Here is a 22,370-nt window from a genome sequence, read left to right as displayed (position 1 = left end):
TTTTTTGTTCATTTTTATTTATTTGAGAGCAACAGAGAAAGAGAGAGAGAGAGAGACAGAATGGGCATGCCAGGGCTTTCAGCCACTGCAAATGAATTCCAGACACGTGCGCCCCTTGTGCATCTGGCTAACATGGGTCCTAGGGAATTAAGCCTTGAACCTGGGTTCTTAGGCTTCACAGGCAAGCGCTTAACCACTAAGCCATCTCTCCAGCCCTGGCTTTACATTTTAATTAGATAACCATATTAAAATAAAAACATGGTGGGTTGGAGAGATGGCTTAGCAGTTAAGATGCTTGCCTGCAAAGCCACAGGACCCAGGTTCAATTCCCCATGATCCAAATAAGCCAGATGCACAAAGTGATACGTGCTTCTGGAGTTCTTTTGCAGCAGCTGGAGGCCCTGGTCGTGCCCGCCCATTCTCTCTCAAATAAACAAGTAAATAAAATATTTTTTTAAAAATATGAAAGAATAAAAACATGGGCTAGAGAGGTGGCTCAGTGGTTAAGACACTTACTTGCAAAGCCTAACAGCTTGGGTTCGATTCCCCAGTACCCACAGAAAGCCAAATGCACAAAGTGGCACATGCATCTGGAGTTCATTGGTAGCAGCAAGCCCTGATGTACCTATACTCTCTCTCTGTGTCTCTCTCTGTTTCCCTCTCTCTCTGCTTGCAAATAAATATAAATAAATTTTAAAATTATTAAAAAACTAAAAATTCTTTGGTATGTGTGTGTATGTTATGTTTGTATGTATGATATGTGTGGGGGCACACACATTCCACACACATGTATGGAGGTCAGAGGATAAATATGTAGTTCTTCACCTTATATAAGATAGAATCTCTAAAGAAAACAAACTTTCTTGGGCAGGAGAGAGGGCTTAGCAGTTAAGGTGCTTGCCTGCAAAGCCAAAGAACCCAGGTTTGATAACTCAGTACCCACATAAGCCAAATGTACAGGGTGGTACATGTGTCTGGAGCTCATTTGCAGTGGTTAGAGACACTGGCATGCCCATTTTCTCTATCTGCCTCTCTCTCAAATAAATAATAATCTTTAACAACTCTTTTCTTTTAAAACTGCTAAGCTCAGCCCAAGTCTCTTGTTTTGCCACTGCAGTCATCAGACTAGCTGGCCTGTGAGCTTCAGGATTCTCCTGGCTCTGTCTCCCATTGCCCTTGGTTTGTTGGGATTATAAATGCACGTGCCACTTTGCATTTGGCCTTACCTGGGTTCTGGAGGTCTGAACACTATTGTCAGCATGCTTTTAACCACTGAGCAATTTCCCCAGCCCCACTAAAAACTCACTTTAGAACCAGTATTGCAAGGGTACTTCATTAAAATGGTAAAGTACAGCAATCTCACACCAACAAACATTTTCATGCTGAATGATGGTTTTCAACCTCCCAGGACCCCAAATAAAACAAAAAAAATGCTGATTTATTTCAAAGATGTTTGCAAGTTGCTCACTTTGATTCTTCATTTTATATCCTTCCTGCTCCAGGGTCCTTGAGTTTCCTGAGTTCCTGCCAGACATAATTCCTGCAGGTTCTAGATACATTTGTGTCCCAAGAGATTACACCCCCTTTCCTAATTAGTTGGGGGTAACAGTAACCCACCTATGAGTCATATAGTTTAATGACTAGAAGGAAAGTTTAAAATACCACTGAAAAAATGATTTCTTACATTAGTTGGTACGAATCTGTGGACTCATTTTTAAAGAGTCCTGTGTTCTGATTTAAAACTGGAATACAGTCTTGTTTCAAAATTATAGTGTTTACAGAAATCAAAATCGTTCATTGAGGACATTTTTGGATTTGTTTTCATGAAACTTCATATTGCATACAGTTTAGAGCCCATATTTTTATTCAGCCATTATTGCGGTCATTTTCCTGTATGACACACGCTTGTTTAAATTATGATTTGATGGGTTACATATTGTGATTACATAATTTTACCACACCTGCCTTCTCTGGTCTCTATTTGAAGGGCCTTCATTTGCCACCAACTTTTCTATTTGGCATTTTAATGGATTTCCTTTTCTTTCCACCCACACAGTAAAAGGCATTTCCTTAGGTTTTCCTCACAAGCGCATACTGTGGATGGAATCAGTCAGAAGGCTTTGGAATGACAAAAGTACAATAATCAAGTTGAGAGTCAACATTGACCAGTGTAACAACTCCAGCCTCCTCAGCTCCTAAAGCACTGCAAGTAGGTTTCTACTGTTGCATGCACATGAGCGTACACACACACACACACACACACACATACACACAGCGGGAGGTCAACATGAATAAACCAAAAGGACGTTATGCTCCATGAAACAGTGACCAATATGACAAAATTCCACGTACATTAGGAGTTTAAAGAAGTTGAGCACAGGGAAGTAGACAATGGAATGGTGGCCCCAGGGGCTGGGGTGGGGATGGGGTGCAAGGAGCAGGCGGTGCCATTCAGCAGGCATAGACTCTCAGTGATGCAGGATGAATAAGTCTACAGAGCTGTGGAGCACCTGTAACCCTCCTATGGATGGTATTACTGAACACTTCAACTCTGTTACAAGTGTGGAAGCTTTGCTAAGTATTTTTACAACAATAAAATTTGGAAGCAAAAATCAATAACTAAAATGCAAATTAAGCCTTTTGGGGTGGACAGGGCTTGTTGACTGGTAGTGTCCCTGATGTTTTTGCAACTGGTTCAATGTCAGTTCTTGCTCAGAGCACATAAGTGTAGACTAGGGAGCTTCCTTCTAATTTAGAATTCCTTGTTTCATTTCTAACCAAAACAGTGAAATTGGAAACTATTGAGGGAAGGGCTCATGTCCACCCTCCTCCTCTTGGAACAAACTCATCTACTTTTTGATTTTTACTTTTGTTTTTTTTCAAGGTAGGGTCTCTATCCCAGGTTGACTTGGAATTCACTCTGTAGTCTCAGGGTGGCCTCAAACTCATGGTGATCCTTCTACTTCTACCTTCCAAGTGCTCAGATTAAAGGCATGTGCCACCATGCCTGGTTTGTTTTTATTCTTTTAAGTATTTATTTATTTGCAAGCAGAGAGATAGAGAGAATGTCTGTACCAGGGCCTCTGCAAGTAAACTCTAGACACCTGTACCACTTTGTGCTTTATGTGAATACTGGGGAATCAAATCCAGGTCAGTAGGCTTTGCAGGCAAGCACTTTAACTGCTGAGTCATCTCTCTAGCCCAACTTGCTTCCTTTTAATTTCAAAGTTTTTGTTTTACCATTTGACAATTCTTGCCTAACAAGCAGTTAAAAAAAAAGATGAGCCGGGCATGGTGGCACACACCTTTAATCCCAGCATTTGGGAGACAGAGGTAGGAGGGTCGCCATGAGTTCGAGGCCACCCTGAGACTCCATAATGAATCCTAGGTCAACCTGGGCTACAGTGAGACCCTACCTCAAAAAACCAAAAAAAAAAAAAAAAAAAAAAAAAAAAGATGAGAAAGTTGTAAAGACAGATACCTAAAAGAACACCATCTGGCATGATAGTATATGTCTAAAGTTCAAACAACTTGGAGGCTAAAGTTCAAGGATCATTGCCTATGCCTGTTTCAAAACAACAAATGTAAGCAAGCAACTAATAAACCCCCATCAAATAGTTAAATAACAAAGGATCGAGTGTCAAGTCAATTAGGACATGTGGAGTAGTTCAGCGATCAAAATGCTTACTACACAACTCTGAGTTCAGGTCCTGAGACCCCAGGTAAGGTTTGGAAGCTTTGGCAGGCTTCTGTAATCCCTGAGTGCCTAGTGGGAGATGGGAGGCAGAACAGTATTTCATTTTCCTGAATAGAGTGCAGTGCTGCACAAAAATAAGAGACCTAGCCCCAAGTGAGAAGGTGGGGACCAACACCGGAAAGTTGTCCTCCAATCGCCATGTGTACACTGTGGCACTTGAGCACTTGAGTTGTGTGACTGTTCTGAAGCTGTGCCTCCATGGCGGGGGTGGGGGGGTGGGGGGGTGGGGGGGAGGGTGTGTGACAGCATGTCCCAAGAGCACAGAGGTTTCTTTGTTCGGTTACACCCATATGTCTGGTGCACAGCTGGCAAATGTTACAGCTTGGACTCCTGAGCAAGATCTGAACCTACTGTGGTTCTGCAAGTATAAATAGAGAGTCGCTCTCCAAGCCAGGTATGGTGGCTCATGCTTTTGATTCCAGTACTCTTGAGGCAGAATGATTGCTCTGAGTTTGAGGCTAGCTTGGGCTTTGCAATGAGTAACAGACTAAGGCCAGCCAAGATTACATAGCAAAACCTTGTCTCAAAAAGTGGGCATGGTGGCACACGCCTTTAATCCCAGCACTCAGGAGGCAGAGGAAGGAGGATTGATGAGTTCAAGGCCACCCTAGGATTCCAGGTCACCCTATGATAAAGTGAGACCCTACCACCAAAACAAAAACAAAACAAAACAAAGCAAAAAGCAAAAGCAACAAAATCTAATTTCCCATGCCACACTGCTTGGAAACTCTTTAGAAGTAGTTCTATAAGCCTGATAATGACCAACAAGTTATGCCATACTATGTAAAAACAGAGTATCTAAAGTAGTTTATCTTTTCAACACATGCAGAAAATTCTGTAGTTACCATTTGAAGCTCTTTAACCATGGATATTTCTGCAACTGCGAACTGGGAAATGTGGCCCAGGGAAGCCTCCAGAGAGCCCGAGGTTGAGAGCTTCCCAGAGGTGGGAGTAAGGAAGCTCAGGCTCCGTGGTGGGATGGAGAGAGCAGAGACTGTATCTATGCCTTTGACCCAAAAGCTAAAGTTTCTGCTATTTTCCTGCTTGGATGAGCTAGAAAAAAATTAAAGCTGAACAGTGAGCTCACTCAAGAAGGAAGCTTTTAGCTTCTTTTCTATTTATTTCTATATTTTTATTTATTTATTTAGACACTTTCATACATATATACAATGCATTTTTATCCCACTCCCATCCAGTTACCTTCTCTTTTTTCTTCTACTTATTCCCATTAGATTTCCAACCTCCTTTTATACCATTTTTGTTTGCAAGCAGAGAGAGAAAGAGAGAGGCAGAGAGAGAATAGGCACACCATGCCCTCCAGCTGCTGCAAAAGAACTCTGATGCCTGAGACACTTTGTGCATCTTGCTTCGTGTGGATGCTGTGGATTCAACTCCAGCCACCTGCGTCACTTTGTGCATCTGGCTTTACTTGGTATTGGGGAATTGAATCTGAGCCAGGAGGCTTTGCAAACAAGTGCTTTTAACTGCTCAACCATCTCTCCAGCCCCTTATTTGTTAGTTATTTATTTCTGACCCACTGATTGAAACTAAGGTCTCTTGAGTAATTATGGCCAGGTTACTCACTGCAAAGTGAGCAACCCCTCTAGTGGCTACACTACTAAAAGACATGACCTCCCCTCTCCCAGGAATCATCAGTCTCCACTGTTTACTCTGAGAGGTATGGGGATCTATCTCATGGACTCCTCTCTTATCTATAATGAAATATTGGCAAGCTCAAGCATGTGCAGGGAACCATAGCGGCTGTGAGTTTATGAATGTAGGGAACATGTCATATCCAGAAGATAAGTATTCTACAGCCCTACTTATCCTCCAGCTTTTACATGCTCTCTGCCCCCAATTGCTGGAGGTTCCCTGAGCTTGCAGGATATGATTCTGTTGTCAACTTTAGGCCTGAGCACAAACTAGTCACTTACTTACTCTTGGTAATTTTTCCACCGATGCATCTCTGTATTCACCTCTACCCTTTGTATAAAGAAACTTCTAGAGGGAGGGAATTACCATGGGATATATTTTATAATCATGGAAAATGTTAATAAAAATTAAAAAAAAAAGAAAAAGAAAAAAAAAAGAAACTTCTATGTTAAAGGCTGAGAGGGGTACCAATCTACGAGAACATAGATATATTTAGATTGCAGTTTGACATGCTGTTTGATTATCATACAGTATTGGGTTCCCTCCTTATGCCTAAGTCCACAGTCACAGACTTTTACCAGGCAAGCTTTCCCTCCTGTGGAACAGGCCTCAAATCCAATGGAGAATATTAGTTACTCCCATAACTTTCATGCCACTATTGCACTAATAGACACATCTTACCTTTCAGGTCAATTGTGAAGTCCATGGAGTCTAGAGCTGGCTGGGATTATTGATGGATTTTTTTCCCCCAACATCTTACATAGCACCTTCTAGCATGAAGGAAGCTAGCAGGTAAGGAGGAAGCTTCCAGCTCAGTTCCAACTTGGTTTCTTTATACTCTACAACCCAAGTATGTGGTGGCTTCAGTACTAGGGACTTACCATCTAGTTTGGTTGATACCAAGAACAATGGCAATAATCTATAATATTGTTTTGGAGGTCTCTGTGGTCTTTCAGACCAATAACCCATCCCTGATACTTATAGTTTTGGTTAATACTCTCTGGCTTCTGGGAGCAGGTTTATCCACCATGTAGAGAACATTTTTGTGAACACTTTCTTTTCAAATTTATATTTTATATTTATTTTGGCTTTACGAGGTAGGGTCTCACTCTAGCTCAGGCTGATCTGGAATTCCCTTTGTAGTCTCAGGGTGGCCTTGAACTCACAGTGATCCTCCTACTCCTGCCTCCTGAGTGCTGGGATTAAAGGTGTGCACCATCAAACCTGGCTACAAATTTATATTTTAAGCCTATGGATATACCACTCTGAGCATGCCCCATTTCATTTGATCTCAGAAGCTGTTTCAGTCAGGTTCACATTGCTGGCAGAAATCACCCAACCAAGAGCAGCTTGTAGGGAGAAAAAAAAGGTATATTTTGGCTTACAGACTCAGGGGAAGCTCCATGATGGCAGGGAAAAATGATGGCATGAGCAGAGGGTGGAAATCACCTCCTGGCCAACATCAGACAGACAACATCAGCAAGAGAGTGTGCCAAATACTGGCAAAAGAAAGCTGGTTATAATACCCATAAACCCGCCCCTCGACAATGCACTGCCTCCAGGAGGCATAAATTCCCAAATCACTATCAGCTGGGGGCCTAGTATTCAGAAATCTAAGTTTATAGGGGATACCTAAATCAAACCACCACAGAAACTAAGCAATGTTAGGCTTAGCTATTACTTGGATGGGAAAAACTTTCTTTTTATGTGGTCCCACAGGAGCTGCCAAGATTGTAGTAGTTCCTGAGATGCAGTTAGTCTGCATAGTCATCTATCTCTCCCCTTCCCTCCCTCTCCCTCTCTCCTCTCTCCCCCTCTCCCTCTCCCTCTCTCCCACCCTCTCTCTCTCTCTCTCACTCTCTCTCTCTCTCTCTCTCTCTCTCTCTCTCGTTACAAAGACCAAAAGTCTTTTTAGTTGCATCAGATAACAAAGATTAAATACAGACCAAAGGTCCATTTTGGAGTGGTGGAAATAATTTGATATTAGGCATTATAATATGATTTTGTCTCCCTGTATTTTGCAAGCTTCTGGGCTGTGGTTCACTTGGCCACAGGATCTTGGACCTGGAATCATATAGCATGGTTGTTGCACTTGCTCAGAAAGGAATTGTTTTCTCTTATTGTAGAAGCAGCCTACATGTACCCTGTCATTTTTCCATGCTATACAGTCAATTATAGGACCCTAATTTTGTTCACTTTAATCCAATAAGTATTTCTTATTAAAAATGCCCCAGGGAAAAAATCTTTGCCAGCTATATATCTGATAAAGGGTTAATATCTAGGATATACAAAGAACTCAAAAAGTTAAATAATAAAGAATCAAACAAGCCAATAAAAAAATGGGCTATCGAGCGAAATAGAGCATTCTCAAAGGAAGAAATACGAATGGCATATAAGCATCTAAAAAAATGTTCTACATCACTAGTCATCAGGGAAATGCAGATTAAAACTACATTGAGATTCCATCTCACTCCTGTCAGATTGGCCACCATCATGAAAACAAATGATCATAAATGTTGGCGGGGATGTGGAAAAAGAGGAACCCTTCTACACAGCTGGTGGGAATGCAATCTGGTCCAGCCATTGTGGAAATCAGTGTGGAGGTTCCTAAAACAGCTAAAGATTGATCTACCATATGACCCAGCTATAGCACTCCTAGGCATATATCCAAAGGACTCATCTCATTTCCTTAGAAGTACGTGCTCAACCATGTTTATTGCTGCTCAATTTATAATAGCTGGGAAATGGAACCAGCCTAGATGTCCCTCAACTGATGAGTGGATAACGAAGATGTGGCACATTTATACAATGGAGTTCTACTCAGCGGTAAAGAAAAATGAAGTTATGAAATTTGCAGAAAAATGGATGGACCTGGAAAGGATTATACTAAGTGAGGTATCCCAGGCCCAGAAAGCCAAGCACCACATGTTCTCTCTCATATGTGGATCTTAGCTACAGATGATTGGGCTTCTGCGTGAGAAGGAAAATACTTGGTAGCAGAGGCCAGTAAGTTAAAAAGGAGACATAAAGGGAAGAGAAAGGAAGGGAGGAGGATACTTAATAGGTTGATATTGTATATATGTAAGTACAATGATTGTAATGGGGAGGTAATATGATGGAGAATGTAATTTCAAAGGGGAAAGTGTGGGGGTGGGGAGGGAGGGAAGTACCATGGGATTTTTTTTATAATCATGGAAAATGTTAATAAAAATTTAAAAATTAAAAAAAAAATGCCCCAGGAACTTTCAGAGGAAGAATCACAGGAAAGAGTGAGATAGAGCCCAGGCAAAGCCCTTGTCCTGTGTTGATTGGTTGCGTGAGAGCAATTTATTTGTCAAGGCAGAATTACCTGACTTATTAGAGAAACACTTCTTTCCACTCTCTTTCTGGAAATATGCCCTGGGTGTGTGGGAGAAATATAGTCTGACAGAGACAAGGGGATATAGTCCTCCATCTGTGGAGAGCTGGGTAGGGGAATGAGTCAGGGGCTGATTGCCTGGCAAGAGGGCGGAGTCATGCAGAAACTTACAGGACACGTGCCACAGCAAACACAGAGCACATATGTTTGAATTCTCGAAACAACATAGGACTTGTTTTTATTTTTTATTTTATTATTTTATTATTTAATTTTATTATTATTTTATTTTGTTATTATTTAACTCATTTGACTGAAGACTTAAGTAGACTTGGGTGGGGAGGAGATCCTTCTGGTGAACCTGAATTAGATTTGTGAGGCCAGTATGATATAATTATTACCAGGCACTTGGGTGTCATAATATTTATCTTAGTTATTATTTTCTTTTTTTCATAGAGAGGGCAAGAGAGAGAGACACACAGAGACAGAGACAGAGAGAAAGACAGAATTGGCATGCCAGGGCCTCAGCCACTGCAATCCAACTCCAGATGCTTGTGCCACCTAATGGGTATGTGCAACTTTGTCCTTGTGTCACCTTTGTGCATCTGGCTTAGGGGGGATCTGAAGAGTTCAACCTGAGTCCTCAGGCTTCGCAGGCAAGCACCCTACTTGCTAAGCCATCTCTCCAGCCCCTGAGTTATTATTTTATAGACTAAAGTCTTGCATTACCTATATACACATACATTTAATGGCCTCAAGAAGTACAATATTAATAGTGATGCTCATTTATTCATCTATTAATTTATTTAATAAGTATTCATTGGTCATGTACGAGATACTATAGTGTATGATGCTAACATGGTTATGCAGTTCCCACAGGTGTTTTAAATGTCAAAACAATTTTTTTTTCTTTTCATTTTTAATTACACAACACACTGCATGCTACATAATGTAATATAGGCTGTAAATGCCTCTAAGTGCATTGCTTTTTCATCAGTCAGGAAAAATACTTTCTTAATCTATGTTCTCAAAGCCCCAGGACACATAGGAATAACTGACCCCAAAGTTGTGCCCAACTGTTTCCTCCAAACTCCACTGATATGAAGACAGTCAGCCTTTTCTTCCTTGCTGTCAGTAGAATGGTGGCTGTGTGCAGCAGCCACACTGGAGATTTGGCAAGCACCAGCTCATGGTGCCAAGTTCATGGAGAATTTTAACCACATCCTTGCACACTGCCCAGTCAAAGCAGTTTTCTTTTGGGTAAATCATTAATTCCATGTGCCATTACTTCTACAAGTGATTGCAAATGACCTCTACTTCAAGTTAAACTTGAACACTGAAGAGGTAGACCCTTGAAATATTTTCAATATGCAGGCATTTCTGACCTAAACAAAAACTTCACTGTGTACACTTTCTTTAGCATTCAAAATTCTTGCACTACCTGTTCAGTCAAGGAAATGTATAAGCCAGCACTTGAGTGCATGAAACCATAAAGAAATTCATATTAACTATCTTGAATAACTTTAAGGCCAGTAAACTGGTTGATGTAAATAAAAATAAAATATTGTATGGTTTATTTTTCTATCAAGAATTTAGCAATTGTGGATTGTTGTTAATCTTACAAAATTTCCTACAATATTTAACTGTCTTTTAAATATCAATTGAACAGTTCTGCAGTAAAAAACAAAAATGTGCCTGACAAAGCAAATAATCCCCACCTATTTGCCTTTCCAGCCACACCTGCTCACTGGCCCTTTGCTATCTCAAGTATATACATAACTTACTAACATAACAACTGACATGTACTGGACTTTGAGCTGCCTTTTTTATCTCTTCAAGGAAAACAATGGAAAGTATTCTTAGCAGGTCAACATTCAGCAGCAGAAATCTCAGGTCCATGGGCTAGAGAGATGGTTTAGCAGTTAAGGTGCTTGCCTATGAAGACAAAGGACTTTGGTTCAATTTCCCAGACCCACATAAGCCAGATGCACAAGGTGGAGTTTGTTTGTAGTGGCTGGAAGCCCTGGCGCACTCATATTCTCTCTCTCTCTCTCTCTCTCTCTCTCTCTCGCTCTTGCTCTCAGATAAATACTTAAAATAAATAAGTAAAATATTTAAAAAAGAAATCTCAGGTCCAACCAAAAAGAAAAGCCCATTGGAAAGCAATGTGGCTCTCACAGGTCGCATGTGGTCAGAGTGTGATTTGGGCTGGAAACAGAGGCCATCAGACCATATTTTGAGACTTCATAGGAAATATCATCTCTCCCTGATGAGGGTGGGTTTAAGATGAAGTAGGATGGACTTAGTTGAAATGAACTATTTCCATCTGGGCATGGTGGTACACAGCTGTAACTCCAGTACTCAGGAAGTAAAGGCAGGAGGATCACAAGTTCAAGGACATCTTTGGCTTCACAGTGAGTTCAAAGCCAGCCTGGAATTCAAGAGACCTTGTCTAAAAGTCTAAAAATAAAAGGAAAGAAAGAAAGAACGAGCGAATGAATGGACGGAAGGAAGGAAGGGAGGAAGGAAGGAAGGAAGAAGGAAAGAAAAGAAATCAAATAAACTATTTAAATGCCCTGGGGGAAGAACAAAGAATGAGTCTGAATTTTAGGGTCCTGGTTCTTCCTCCAATGGATTTTTGTCCTATATACTGTGAATTGATTGATTACTCAGCCTTACACATTGAGCCTTGATGCATGGAGCATTTTCCTATACTACTGTAGAACCTTGGGACCCAAAAACCTTTCTTTATACCTGACCTGCTTGCAACTGAAATATGGTTCTTCCAGAGCAACACTTCCTTAAGCTGAGAGGATGTTACACAAATTAATCACTGTTACTAAATGAGAAAGAATCCTGGGACACTGCTATAGTTACCTGTGTTGCTGGGGGAAAACACCCAACCAAAAGCAACTGATTAGAGGAAAGGGTTTATTTTGGCTTATAGTCTAGAGGAGAAGTTTCAACATGGCAGGCAAAGGGTGGTAGAGCAGAGGCTGGGCATCACTTCTTGTCACAACAGCTGTCAGAAAGCAGCAAGAGTGAGCTGAGCTCCAGAAAGGGGAAGCTGGGCTATAATACCCCAAAACCCACCCCAAGCAACACACGTCTTCTAGCAAGGCATCGCCTCTTAAATTGCCACCAGCTGGGGACCAAGCACTTAAAACGCATGAGTCAATGGTGGACATCTGACTTAAACTACCATGGACTCTGACATTTCTAAGATGATTTAGAGTTCATTCATTCTGGACTCTTCATTTTGAAGACAGCATAATTCCTAACATATAAGTAGCAGACATGCTTTTGATCACCCTATGTCCTTTCTTTCCTCTTCTTCAGTAAGCAGCATACCCTTTAATCTTTTGGGGAACTACCTTCACCTCGCTTTTATTCCACAAGATTTATATGGGGTTGGTTCTACCTCCTAGATGCAGATAAGGGTCTAAAATGATTCTACCATCACCCCAAACATTACTGAAGATTGTGCACTTGGCCCCAAATGGGTCAACATTTGTGTCCTAATTTGAAGGAGTTTATTATACTTGTCACAAGAATTCTTAGAGTGTTAATCAATACATATTGTTGTAGTCAGGTTCACATTGGTGTAGAAATCACCCAACCAAAAACAGCTTGTGGGGAAAAAAAAGAGGTTTATTTTGACTTACAGGCTCAAGGGGGAAGCTCCACGATGGCAGGGAAAATGATGGCATGAGGAGAGGGTGGACATCACCTCCTGGCCCATATAAAGTAGACAACAGGAACAGGAGAGTATGCCAAACACTGGCAAGGGGAAACTGGCTATAACACTCATAAACCCACTCCCAACAATACACTCCCTCCATGAGGCATTAATTCCCCAATCTCCATCAGTTGGGAACCTAGTAGTCAGAACATCTAAGTTTATGGGGGACACCTGAAGTAAACCACCACATTCTGCCCCTGGCCCCATAAACTGATAACTATACATGATATAAAATGTAATGCATTCATTCAACTTTAAAACTCCCCATAGTTTTTATCAATTCCAATGGTGTTCATACATCCCCATAGTCCAAGATATTTTAACTGAGCCATAATACCAAAAAATCCCCCCCAAGCCCATAATGGCACAGAATAAACATTCACACTACAAAAGATGGCATTGGGCATAGCAAATAAACATTCAGCCATATAAGATTTAAAACAAGCTGGGCATGGTGGCGCACGCCTTTAATCCCAGCACTTGGGAGACAGAGGTAGGAGGATTGCCATGAGTTCAAGGCCACCCTGAGATGACAGAGTTAATTCCAGGTCAGCCTGGACCAGAGTGAGACCCTACCTCGAAAAACCAAAACAAACAAACAAAAAAAAAGATTTAAAACAATCAGGGCAAACATCAAACTCTGTAGCTTCAAGTACAACAACTCTAGCCAGTGACAAATCTCCAAGTCCAATAATTCTAACCAGCAGCAAGTCTCTGGAGTTCCAGTTCCACCCCTCCAGGTAGGCTTTTCACAGTCACATCAGGGCTGACGGCTTTTCTTAGCAGCCATCTTGTGGTCCCAGCGTCTCCACTGGGTCTCTACTGCAATCCGCGGTTCATCCTCACAGCTCGATTGGGTCTCCATGCAGGCATCCAGCAAACCTGTGTCACATTGCCCAAAACACAAGACCATGTTGCAAACTCAATGAGCCTCTCTTTCCTGCATTTCTTATACTCCACAATACCAGGTAGGTTGCCAATTTGTTAGTCTAGGGGGGAATAAAGCAGCCTTTGCAGAACAGGACACTCCTTGAGCACTCAGGCCCTTCCAAAAGAGTCTACATACTTTTTGTTTTCCCAGTGCAGATCAGCTGGCCTAATTTCAAAGGTTGTAATCTCTCAAACAGGTGAACAGGCAGCAATTTAAGCCCAAAGATTTTTTTTTTTCTTTCTGTTTCATATCCCTCTGCTCACACCAGTCCATTTCTATGCAAAGCAACCCTACACATCTTCTCAGGACATGAGCATAAGAGCAAGCTTTTCACACAAACTGCTAGCCCAGTCTCAGCACAGCTCTTTCTCACCCTCATAAGCCAAACCTCATAGTCCATAGTTCTTATTGCATTCAGGTCTTTCAACTCTGACCAGAATAGCCCATCAAGCTGTACTTACAGCACTGCAAGGTGTTTCTTAGGCTGAGGTGTCAAATCCTTCCACACTCCTCTTGAAAATCAGCTCCCAAAGGCCAAAGCCACACAGTCAGGTGTCTAGCAGCAACCCCACTTTTGGTACCACTTTACTGTTGCAGTCAGGTTTGCATTGCTGGTAGAAATCACCCAACCAAAAGCAGATTGTGAGAAAAAAAAAAAAAAGAGGTTTGTTTTGGCTTATAAGCTCAAGGGGGAAGCTCCATGATGGCAGGGGAAAACAATGGCAAGAACAGAGGGTAGACATCACCTCCTGGCCCACATAAGGTGGACAACAGGAACAGGAGAGTGTGCCAAACACTGGCAAGGGGAAACTGGCTATAACACCCCTTAGCCCACTCCCAACAATACATTCTCTCCAGGAGGCATTATTTCCCAAATTTCCATCAGCTGGGAACCTAGCATTTAGAACACCTAAGTTTATGGGGGACACGTGAGTCAAACCACCACACAAGCCTACTATTTTTTCACTGAAAGCTTGTAGGGATTTCTTAAGGTCACAGAAAGCCATTGACATAGTCAAGTTCTCTTGATCCCCACCAACTTTCTAGTGTGGAGCAGAGATGCTGCTGGGTAATTGCAGTAATGCATTAAGAGCACACATACATTCATCCAGTGAGTACACACTAAAATGATGACTAGTACTACATGGTTTGGTTTGGTGCTATGGATAGAGTTGTGAAGAAAATAATTCCAATCACCATCCCATGATATTCTAGAGGATGTTCACATGGGCACACCCAGGAGGGCCATGCCATGCAACTTACCTTGGATGTGTGTGTTTAAGTATCCACAAAGGTTTCTAAGGGGGAGGTACTGGCTTCCAAAATATCTCTGAACCTAACCTACTTTAATTCTATTCTTTATCCTCAAAGCTGCTGTTTTGGAGTTCTTCATTTCACATCTGATTTATAGCAGGAGTTTTCCAACTGAAGTCTGTACCTTGGTTTTATCCAACATACCCTTTACTGATAACACAATAAGTTACATATAGTACACATACATGAAAGTACATCTGAGGCATGTAGCATAATTTCCTTAGCCAAATGCTCCCTTAATCATCAGTACCTACATTAACAATGGTGGTCTGCTTGTCAGAAGCATCTATGTCCATGACAAAAATCAAAATTCACTTTGAAATATAAACCTCATTCTACTGCAAATTTATTTGTGTGTGTGTGTGTGTGCGCGCGCGCGTGTTTATAGGCACAGCAGGGTTTCTTACCACTACTGGGGATTTGAAACCCTTCTCCGAAGCTACAAGGTAGAACCAACTGCAAATAAATCTCATGGAGTAAAAATGAGGTGAAATAGTTTCCTAAGCTTTGTAAGCAAGTACCTTTAGGTGTGGAGCCATCTCCTCAAACCCTGTACTACTTTCTTGCTTTCAAGAAACTCTCTACAACCTTCATGTTAGAATTCCATCTCAGCCCAATTCTACACAATAATTCCTAACCTACTACTTAACGGTTTCCCTGCTGGCCATTTGCTCCTGTTAAACATCTTAGCCCCCTTCCTGCCTCGTGTTAACCATTCCTTATTATTTCAGCTGCCTTCTTCCCAGTGTTTGTGTTTCACTTCCCCAATTTGTTAACTGAAAACTGAGAACAGCTGGCTTTCATACCATATCAGAATGCATTTTCCTTTCTCCCACCCTTGTCTCTTTCCAATAATCATCCATTGCCAGTGAATTAATCACTACATAGGGGGATCTTCATTCAATTAGTAGCTTGTGGCAGAATCCAAAACAGGTTTCCACCAATCCACCCACACCTTCCTGCTCAGCATCTCCCTGCTACATAACAAGATAAGACTAAGTAGTGGCCATTTATGATCCTGAACCATAGTAGGAAAAAAATGGAAGTGGATATACATGAAACCTAAGCCATTCTTAAGACTTTATACACCACTTAGGACTTGATAAGTTCTTAATAAGAAATTCAGGGGCTGGAGAGATGGCTTAGCGGTTAAGCGCTTGCCTGTGAAGCCTAAGGACCCCGGTTCGAGGCTCGGTTCCCCAGGTCCCACGTTAGCCAGATGCACAAGGGGGCGCACGCGTCTGGAGTTCGTTTGCAGTGGCTGGAAGCCCTGGCGCGCCCATTCGCTCTCTTTCCCTCTATGTGTCTTTCTCTCTATGTCTGTCACTCTCAAATAAATAAATTAAAAAAAAAAAAGAAATTCAGGTGGCTGATAATATACTATACATAATACTTTATAAACTATCATATATTTATATATTAGAGCCAAAATAAAGGATTTTGAATGTTTTCATCATAAACTATGTTTGAAACGATAGGTATATTTGCTCTACTATGAACATTATACATATTTATGTATGTATTGAAACATCACATAGCACTCCATAAAAATGTAGTTTTTATATGTCAGTCAGAAATTGAAACATAAAACAAGTCAATGGAGACAAACCCAACTTTATCTTCTGTATCAATAGTATAAGAAGCACGTTTCAGGACGGCCCTCCTCTCAGCTGCTTCTCCCCTGATATCCTACAGACTATTAATCACACAAATGGTGGGTGCGCAGCCTGGATCCAGGAAGAAAAAAAAATTCTCAAAATTCTCTCCTCAAACAGGCAACCCTGTCCAGGACCCATTTAGAATTCCACTGACTGACAGCTGAACGAAGTCCAGGAATCTAAAATCTAGCCTTAGGGCAAAAGGCTTCTTAAATGGCCTTAGGTGTGGATGTCTGATTATAGTATAGCTTCTTGGGTAAACCTGCAGAGGCTGTGTGGCTGTCTTTACTTGGGTAAAGTTTATCTGGATTTCGGTGCAGAAATCTTTATGAGTCATGATTTTAGGGTGCCAAATATTTTGCATGCCCTTCCTGATTGCAGAAATTGCTTGGTAAAGTTAATAGTGCCCTCCATTCATTCACCTCAGCAAACTGGCAGTATGTTGCTCTGAACAGGTGCCTCAGGAGTCATATTTTATCTGAGGCTTGCAAGTTCTCAGCATCTCAGTGCAAGGAATGCTGTCAGCCTACATTAAAAAAAAAAAAAAAATCGGGATGTGGGTGTGATAGTGCACGCCTGTAACTCCAGCCAGCACTCGGGAGGCCGGAAGGCTGAAGTGTGAGGATCTTCGTGAGTTTGAGGCCAGCCTGAGACTACATAGTGAATTCTACGTTAGCCTGTGCACCAGCGAGACCCTACCTTGGAAAAACATAAACAAAAACATACTAGGGTAGGAAGGACAGAATATGTTCCCTTCGCTCTGAAAACGCTGTACTATGCTGGCGATAAAGGCACAGCGAATGGTCTCAGGATTAGTCACACTGAAAACTTCGTTTCCCACAAGCATAACTTCCGTGGGCCGGGACGTAGGAGGGGCTGACTCCACCGCTGGCCGGTTTGCAGGCCACAATGCCCGGGCCCAGTTCCAGCTGCCGCCGCAGGGCTCCCTCCCGTCCAGCCTGGCCCTCTCAGGCTGGGTGCCGGACCGTGCTGGCGGAAAGAGACGGATTCTGCCCCGGAGTCCCGTGGAGACCCGGGGCCCAGGCCCGGAACGCCGGCCGACTCTGGAAAGCTAGGACTTAGGCCACCGAGGGCACGGCTGCAGAGAAGTCCTGGACCCCCAGATGAGGCGCCAGTGGGGCGCAGCCGGGGAGCCCCAGGGCCCGGGAAGGCGAGGAGAGCGGGCGCAGGCGCACCAGGAAAAGCCCGGGGCCAGGCCCGCGGGGCTGGGGGCGCGGTGGCAGGGAGGGACGGGGCGGTGCCCGGCCAGGCTGCCCGCCCAGCTCACCTCGCCTAGGGCCAGGGAGGAGCGCCGCGGGGGCCGTGGGCTTGTGGATGCCGGGCCCGCCCCCTCCGGTTCTCCGGCCCGCGGCGAGCGGCCGAGAGCCCTGGAGCCGCCCGGGCAGTATGAGAGCCGGTGCCGCCCTTCGCGACCGGCCGACGCGTGGCGAGCTGCGGCTGCCGCGCCCTGCATGGGGGAGCCGGGGAGCCGGCGGCGCGCGCGGCGCGGAGGCTGGGGGCTGCCCCGGAGCGCCTCGGCGGCGGCGGCCGCGGGGCTGCTGTGCACCGCGCTGACCGCTTACGCCTGCTGGGGACAGCTGCCGCTGCCGCCGCCGCCCTGGGCGTCCCGGGCCCCGCCGCCACCGGTGGGAGTGCTGCTGTGGTGGGAGCCCTTCGGGGGGCGCGGCGACCACAGCAAGCCGCCCCCCGATTGCTGGCTGCGCTTCAACATCAGCGGCTGTCGCCTCCTCACCGACCGCGCGGCCTACGGAGAAGCCCAGGCCGTGCTGTTCCATCACCGCGACCTGGTGAGGGGCCCCCCGGACTGGCCCCCGCCCTGGGGCGACCCCCCGCGCGCGCCCGAGGCGCTGGGGTGGCGCGTCTTCCACGACCCGGAGAGAGCGGCGGCCGCGGCGCTGGGGACCTCGGGCCCCAGACCCCCGGGCCAGCGCTGGGTGTGGATGAACTTCGAGTCGCCCTCCCATTCCCCGGGGCTCCGCGGCCTGGCCAGCAACCTCTTCAACTGGACGCTCTCCTACCGGGCCGACTCGGACGTCTTCGTGCCCTACGGCTTCCTTTACCCCCGGAGCCACCCGGGGGACCAGCCCCCAGGCCCGATGCCCCCGCTGGCCCGCAAGCGAGGGCTGGTGGCCTGGGTGGTGAGCCACTGGGACGAGCGCCAGGCGCGGGTCCGCTACTACCACCAGCTGAGCCGGCACGTGTCCGTGGACGTGTTCGGCAGAGCCGGGCCCGGCAGGCCGGTGCCCAGCAGCGGGCTGCTGCACACCGTGGCCCGCTACAAGTTTTACCTGGCCTTCGAGAACTCGCAGCACCTGGATTACATCACCGAGAAGCTCTGGCGCAATGCCTTGCTGGCCGGGGCCGTACCGGTGGTGCTAGGCCCCGACCGTGCCAACTATGAGCGCTTTGTGCCGCGTGGCGCCTTCATCCACGTGAACGACTTCCCCAGTGCCTCCGCCCTGGCCGCCCACCTGCTCTTCCTCGACCGCAACCTGGCCGTCTACCGCCGCTACTTCCACTGGCGCCGCAGCTACGCCGTGCACATCACCTCCTTCTGGGATGAGCCTTGGTGCCGGGCCTGCCAGGCGGTGCAGACAGCGGGGGACCGGCCCAAGAGCATCCGCAACTTGGCGAGCTGGTTTGAGCGGTGAAGCCACCCTGCTCAGAATTGACCGGTTTGAACTTTTACAGTGCATCATATTGGCAAAATTTTCCCAGGCACCCATTTTGTATTATGGGGAAATGGTGATTTACTATTTAGCACAAGGATGGGTCAGGAAAGTTACCTGTCACTCAAGGTTTCTGCACAACTAGTGGTTGGATTCTTTCTACTGTTGATGGGCATCAGTGTTGGGACGAACACGGGGCTCCTTCCTTAGTTGGCACCCATGTGAAGAAGTGGCTTTGAATTTCCTCATCTGTCACAAGCCATATCTGGGCTTGTGTGGTCTACAGAACTCATGCACACTGTTCATTGACTCACATTTGCCTAGACCAGCAAGGAGCAGAGACTGTGGGTGTGAGATAGTGGAAGGATAAGGAAGCCCACAGCAATTCTTAATTCTTGATTCCTCAAAGTCTCTGATACTGGGAAAGGTGAGGAGAGTGGTTCAAGAAGCCATTGACTTCCTTAACAAGCTCTGTTTGTTCCCTAGCTCTGTGAATGGAATAAACAAGAGGCCTTATTGTCTTTGGAGGAAAGTTAATCCGAATATATGGGTGTACCTTACCTCACCAGAGAAACTTATTCCTGAAAAGCTGCATTTAAATTAGATCCAAATTCAGGGCCCTAAAGGAGTTCAGTATTCAACAGAACCCTACGGAGAGTCCCTTTACAATGTGAATAGCCATCTCCTAATTCTTTTTTCTTCTGTCTTTATGTTTTCCTATAACCTGGATTTAAAGAAACCTTAAAGTTAACAGATGTGAAAAAAAAAAAAAAAAGCACAATGTTCTCCCCTCTTCCAACAAACCAGTGTTTACAAACAGAAGAGAAGGAAGTCACAATGCCACCTTTCACAGCATTATTTATTTCATGTCTCTGATGGACCTGAAATTAGGCTCTGGTGTTGCCTGTGAGAAACAGTGAAAGGGATTTCACTGAACCATGGACTCATGAAGTAAACAAATTACAAATCTCATGGTGTCTGTTAAAGGCAGGTTTTGATTCTGTTGATTCTTAGTTAAATGGAACTAAAGTAGTGCCTACAGTGATTTTTTTTTTTTTTTTTTTTTTTTTTTTTTTTTTTGCTAAAGGCTAAACCTGAAGGTTCCCTTCCTGGTCTGCAGCATAACACAGCAAATCCTCCTGTTTGTGATGCCTTTGAGCCTGGGCTGTGGGGCCAGTCTTGAAAATACACTAGCTTTCCAGGTTGTCCATTGAGCAGCATATCTAACAGATGACACTGTGTTACTGAGTGCCAACTCTGTGCCAAACACTGACTTGCATCCCCACTCCCTGGGCAAGTACAAAGAGGTATGAGGCAGGTCCTCCTCTTCAGGTTGCTTATGCTCTACCACTGCCAATAAAGTGAACAGTGATTTTGATCAAACATGGCCATGTCTATGTGATTGTAGTATCATTCATGATAATGCAGACCTGTCATTGGTTATAAAGCCAGTTTACTTAAAGCTTGAAATAAAGGGGGTTCCTCCTCAAGTTTTATAAGGACTTTTGGTGACTAACTGTTCAAGTGGTAAAGTTTAAGATTCATTAGTTTTTATATGCTCAACCTCTGTGTTTGATTAGTACAATTAGCTGAGTCTTGGAGCAAGTTTATTTCCATGTGCTTTTGTTGCATACATACTTGAAATGTTCACTTAACCCTAGATGCTTCAATTCTCTCTCCATAAAAAGGAGTACTTAAAGATGTGAATCACATTTCCCCATTTAAGTGTTACAATGCTCCCGAACTGTAATTTCCAAGCACCTGCCTTCCAATAAAAGAAAAAAAAAAGTTCTATTTTTATGAGACTGAAGCACTACCTTGCTCTAATACAGCACCTGAAAAGTTCTATTTTTGAAATGATTATTGATAAAATATTGATCAGTGATCTTGGGAAGTGCAGCTCACTGTGGGCACTTCAGGAAATAAGTGAAGATCCCCAACCAAGTTAAGTATACATGCATACATTTCTTTTCTTTATAATAATTTTAGGATAAGTACATATCCATCTTTATGTCTGAGCTTAAATCTCAAGGTTACAGGTTCTGACAGAGTATCTGTGAGAAGCCTCTAAAGCTAGTCCTTTCTTAGGAAGCACTGGTGTTTACAGTAAGCTGGAACTTGCAATTGTACTAGAACTACCTAAACCTAACCATGTGCTCATTGACTCCTCACTCTGAAGAAGAATGAATCTTAATGCATTTCAGGAAACACTGGCATTTAGAGTAAGCTGTATTAAATCCATCATCTAAACCTAACCATGTATTTATTGACTAGTATGAACAAGAATGCATCTAAGTGTATTATATATTTCAAAATGTATTTCCTGTGATTGTCATGACTTCTGTTAAGTCATAAGCTTTTCTTTGAAATGTATTGTAAATGTAATATTTTTAGCAATGCATGATCCTAACTAACTCCATGAGTGTAGCTGAAAGGATAGTCACATCAAAAGGCAGTGAGACTTACTTGCAGTTTTTAAATTCTCCTCACATAAACCCTTTCCTGACAGTGAGAGGAAGGCAGGAGGGTGATTTCAGGAGAGACTTTACAGTTTGGAGCCAGAACCCAGATATGTGGTACTGCCACTTTCTGCCTTTGGCCTGAGTCAGGAAAGTTACTTAAATTTCAATTTTAGCTTCCTTCTTTATGATGGCCCCTACCAAATCAGCATTATATGTGATGATGTGTACCAAGGTACTTTGTCCATTGTAAAATGCTGTACCATTACAAGATACTCTCAACTTTGAAGGCTCTAGACCAGGAGGCAGCAAACACTTTCTGTGCAGGACCAAAGAATGAATGGTTCAAACTCCACAGTCTGAAACTTCTGAGGCCAGTACCAACCTCCACGGTGGAAGTGGCGGGAGCAGCCTCAAAGATACATGGCACAATCGGGATGCTAGATTTGGCCCACTCAGTTTGCCAGTTTGGCTCTAGATGTTCACAGATATAATTAACTAGCTTGATAGGCATCTCTTAAAAGGGATTTAAGAATTGGAATTTCAGAATTCTGGAGGTAGAGATCACTGGGGCAAATTATGTAAGCTTTCTGTGTTTTGGTCGTCCATGGAGGTACAAAGGGGAATGCATAAGACACTTAATGTACTCACTATAGTGCCTGGTCTGTGTAGAAGATGTAGCTGATATCAGCACCAGTCTCTTATAGAAAGAGGAATGAATGAAGGTCCATACTTACCTAAGGGGACAGTAACAGTGGTAGAACCAGCTGTGTCTGTGTGACAGCCCCTTGAGCCTCTGTCACTTGAACTG

The 22,370-nt window shown here is 43.9% G+C and overlaps 1 protein-coding gene across 1 annotated transcript; it reads left to right on the top strand.

The window, feature by feature from the left end:
• Nucleotides 1–17,534: 17,534 nt before the first annotated feature.
• Fut4 (fucosyltransferase 4) lies at nucleotides 17,535–20,072 on the top strand. Its single transcript, XM_045146088.1, has one exon. The coding sequence runs from the start codon at nucleotides 17,535–17,537 to the stop codon at nucleotides 19,080–19,082; it is 1,548 nt and encodes a 515-aa protein (XP_045002023.1). The 3' UTR covers nucleotides 19,083–20,072.
• The last annotated feature ends 2,298 nt before the right edge of the window (nucleotides 20,073–22,370 follow it).

This window comes from Jaculus jaculus, chromosome 3 (assembly GCF_020740685.1).
Source record: "Jaculus jaculus isolate mJacJac1 chromosome 3, mJacJac1.mat.Y.cur, whole genome shotgun sequence".
NCBI classification, from domain to species: Eukaryota; Metazoa; Chordata; class Mammalia; order Rodentia; family Dipodidae; genus Jaculus; species Jaculus jaculus.
The sequence above is the reverse complement of the archived record's forward strand: the minus strand, read 5'-3'. Positions and strand labels throughout refer to the sequence as shown.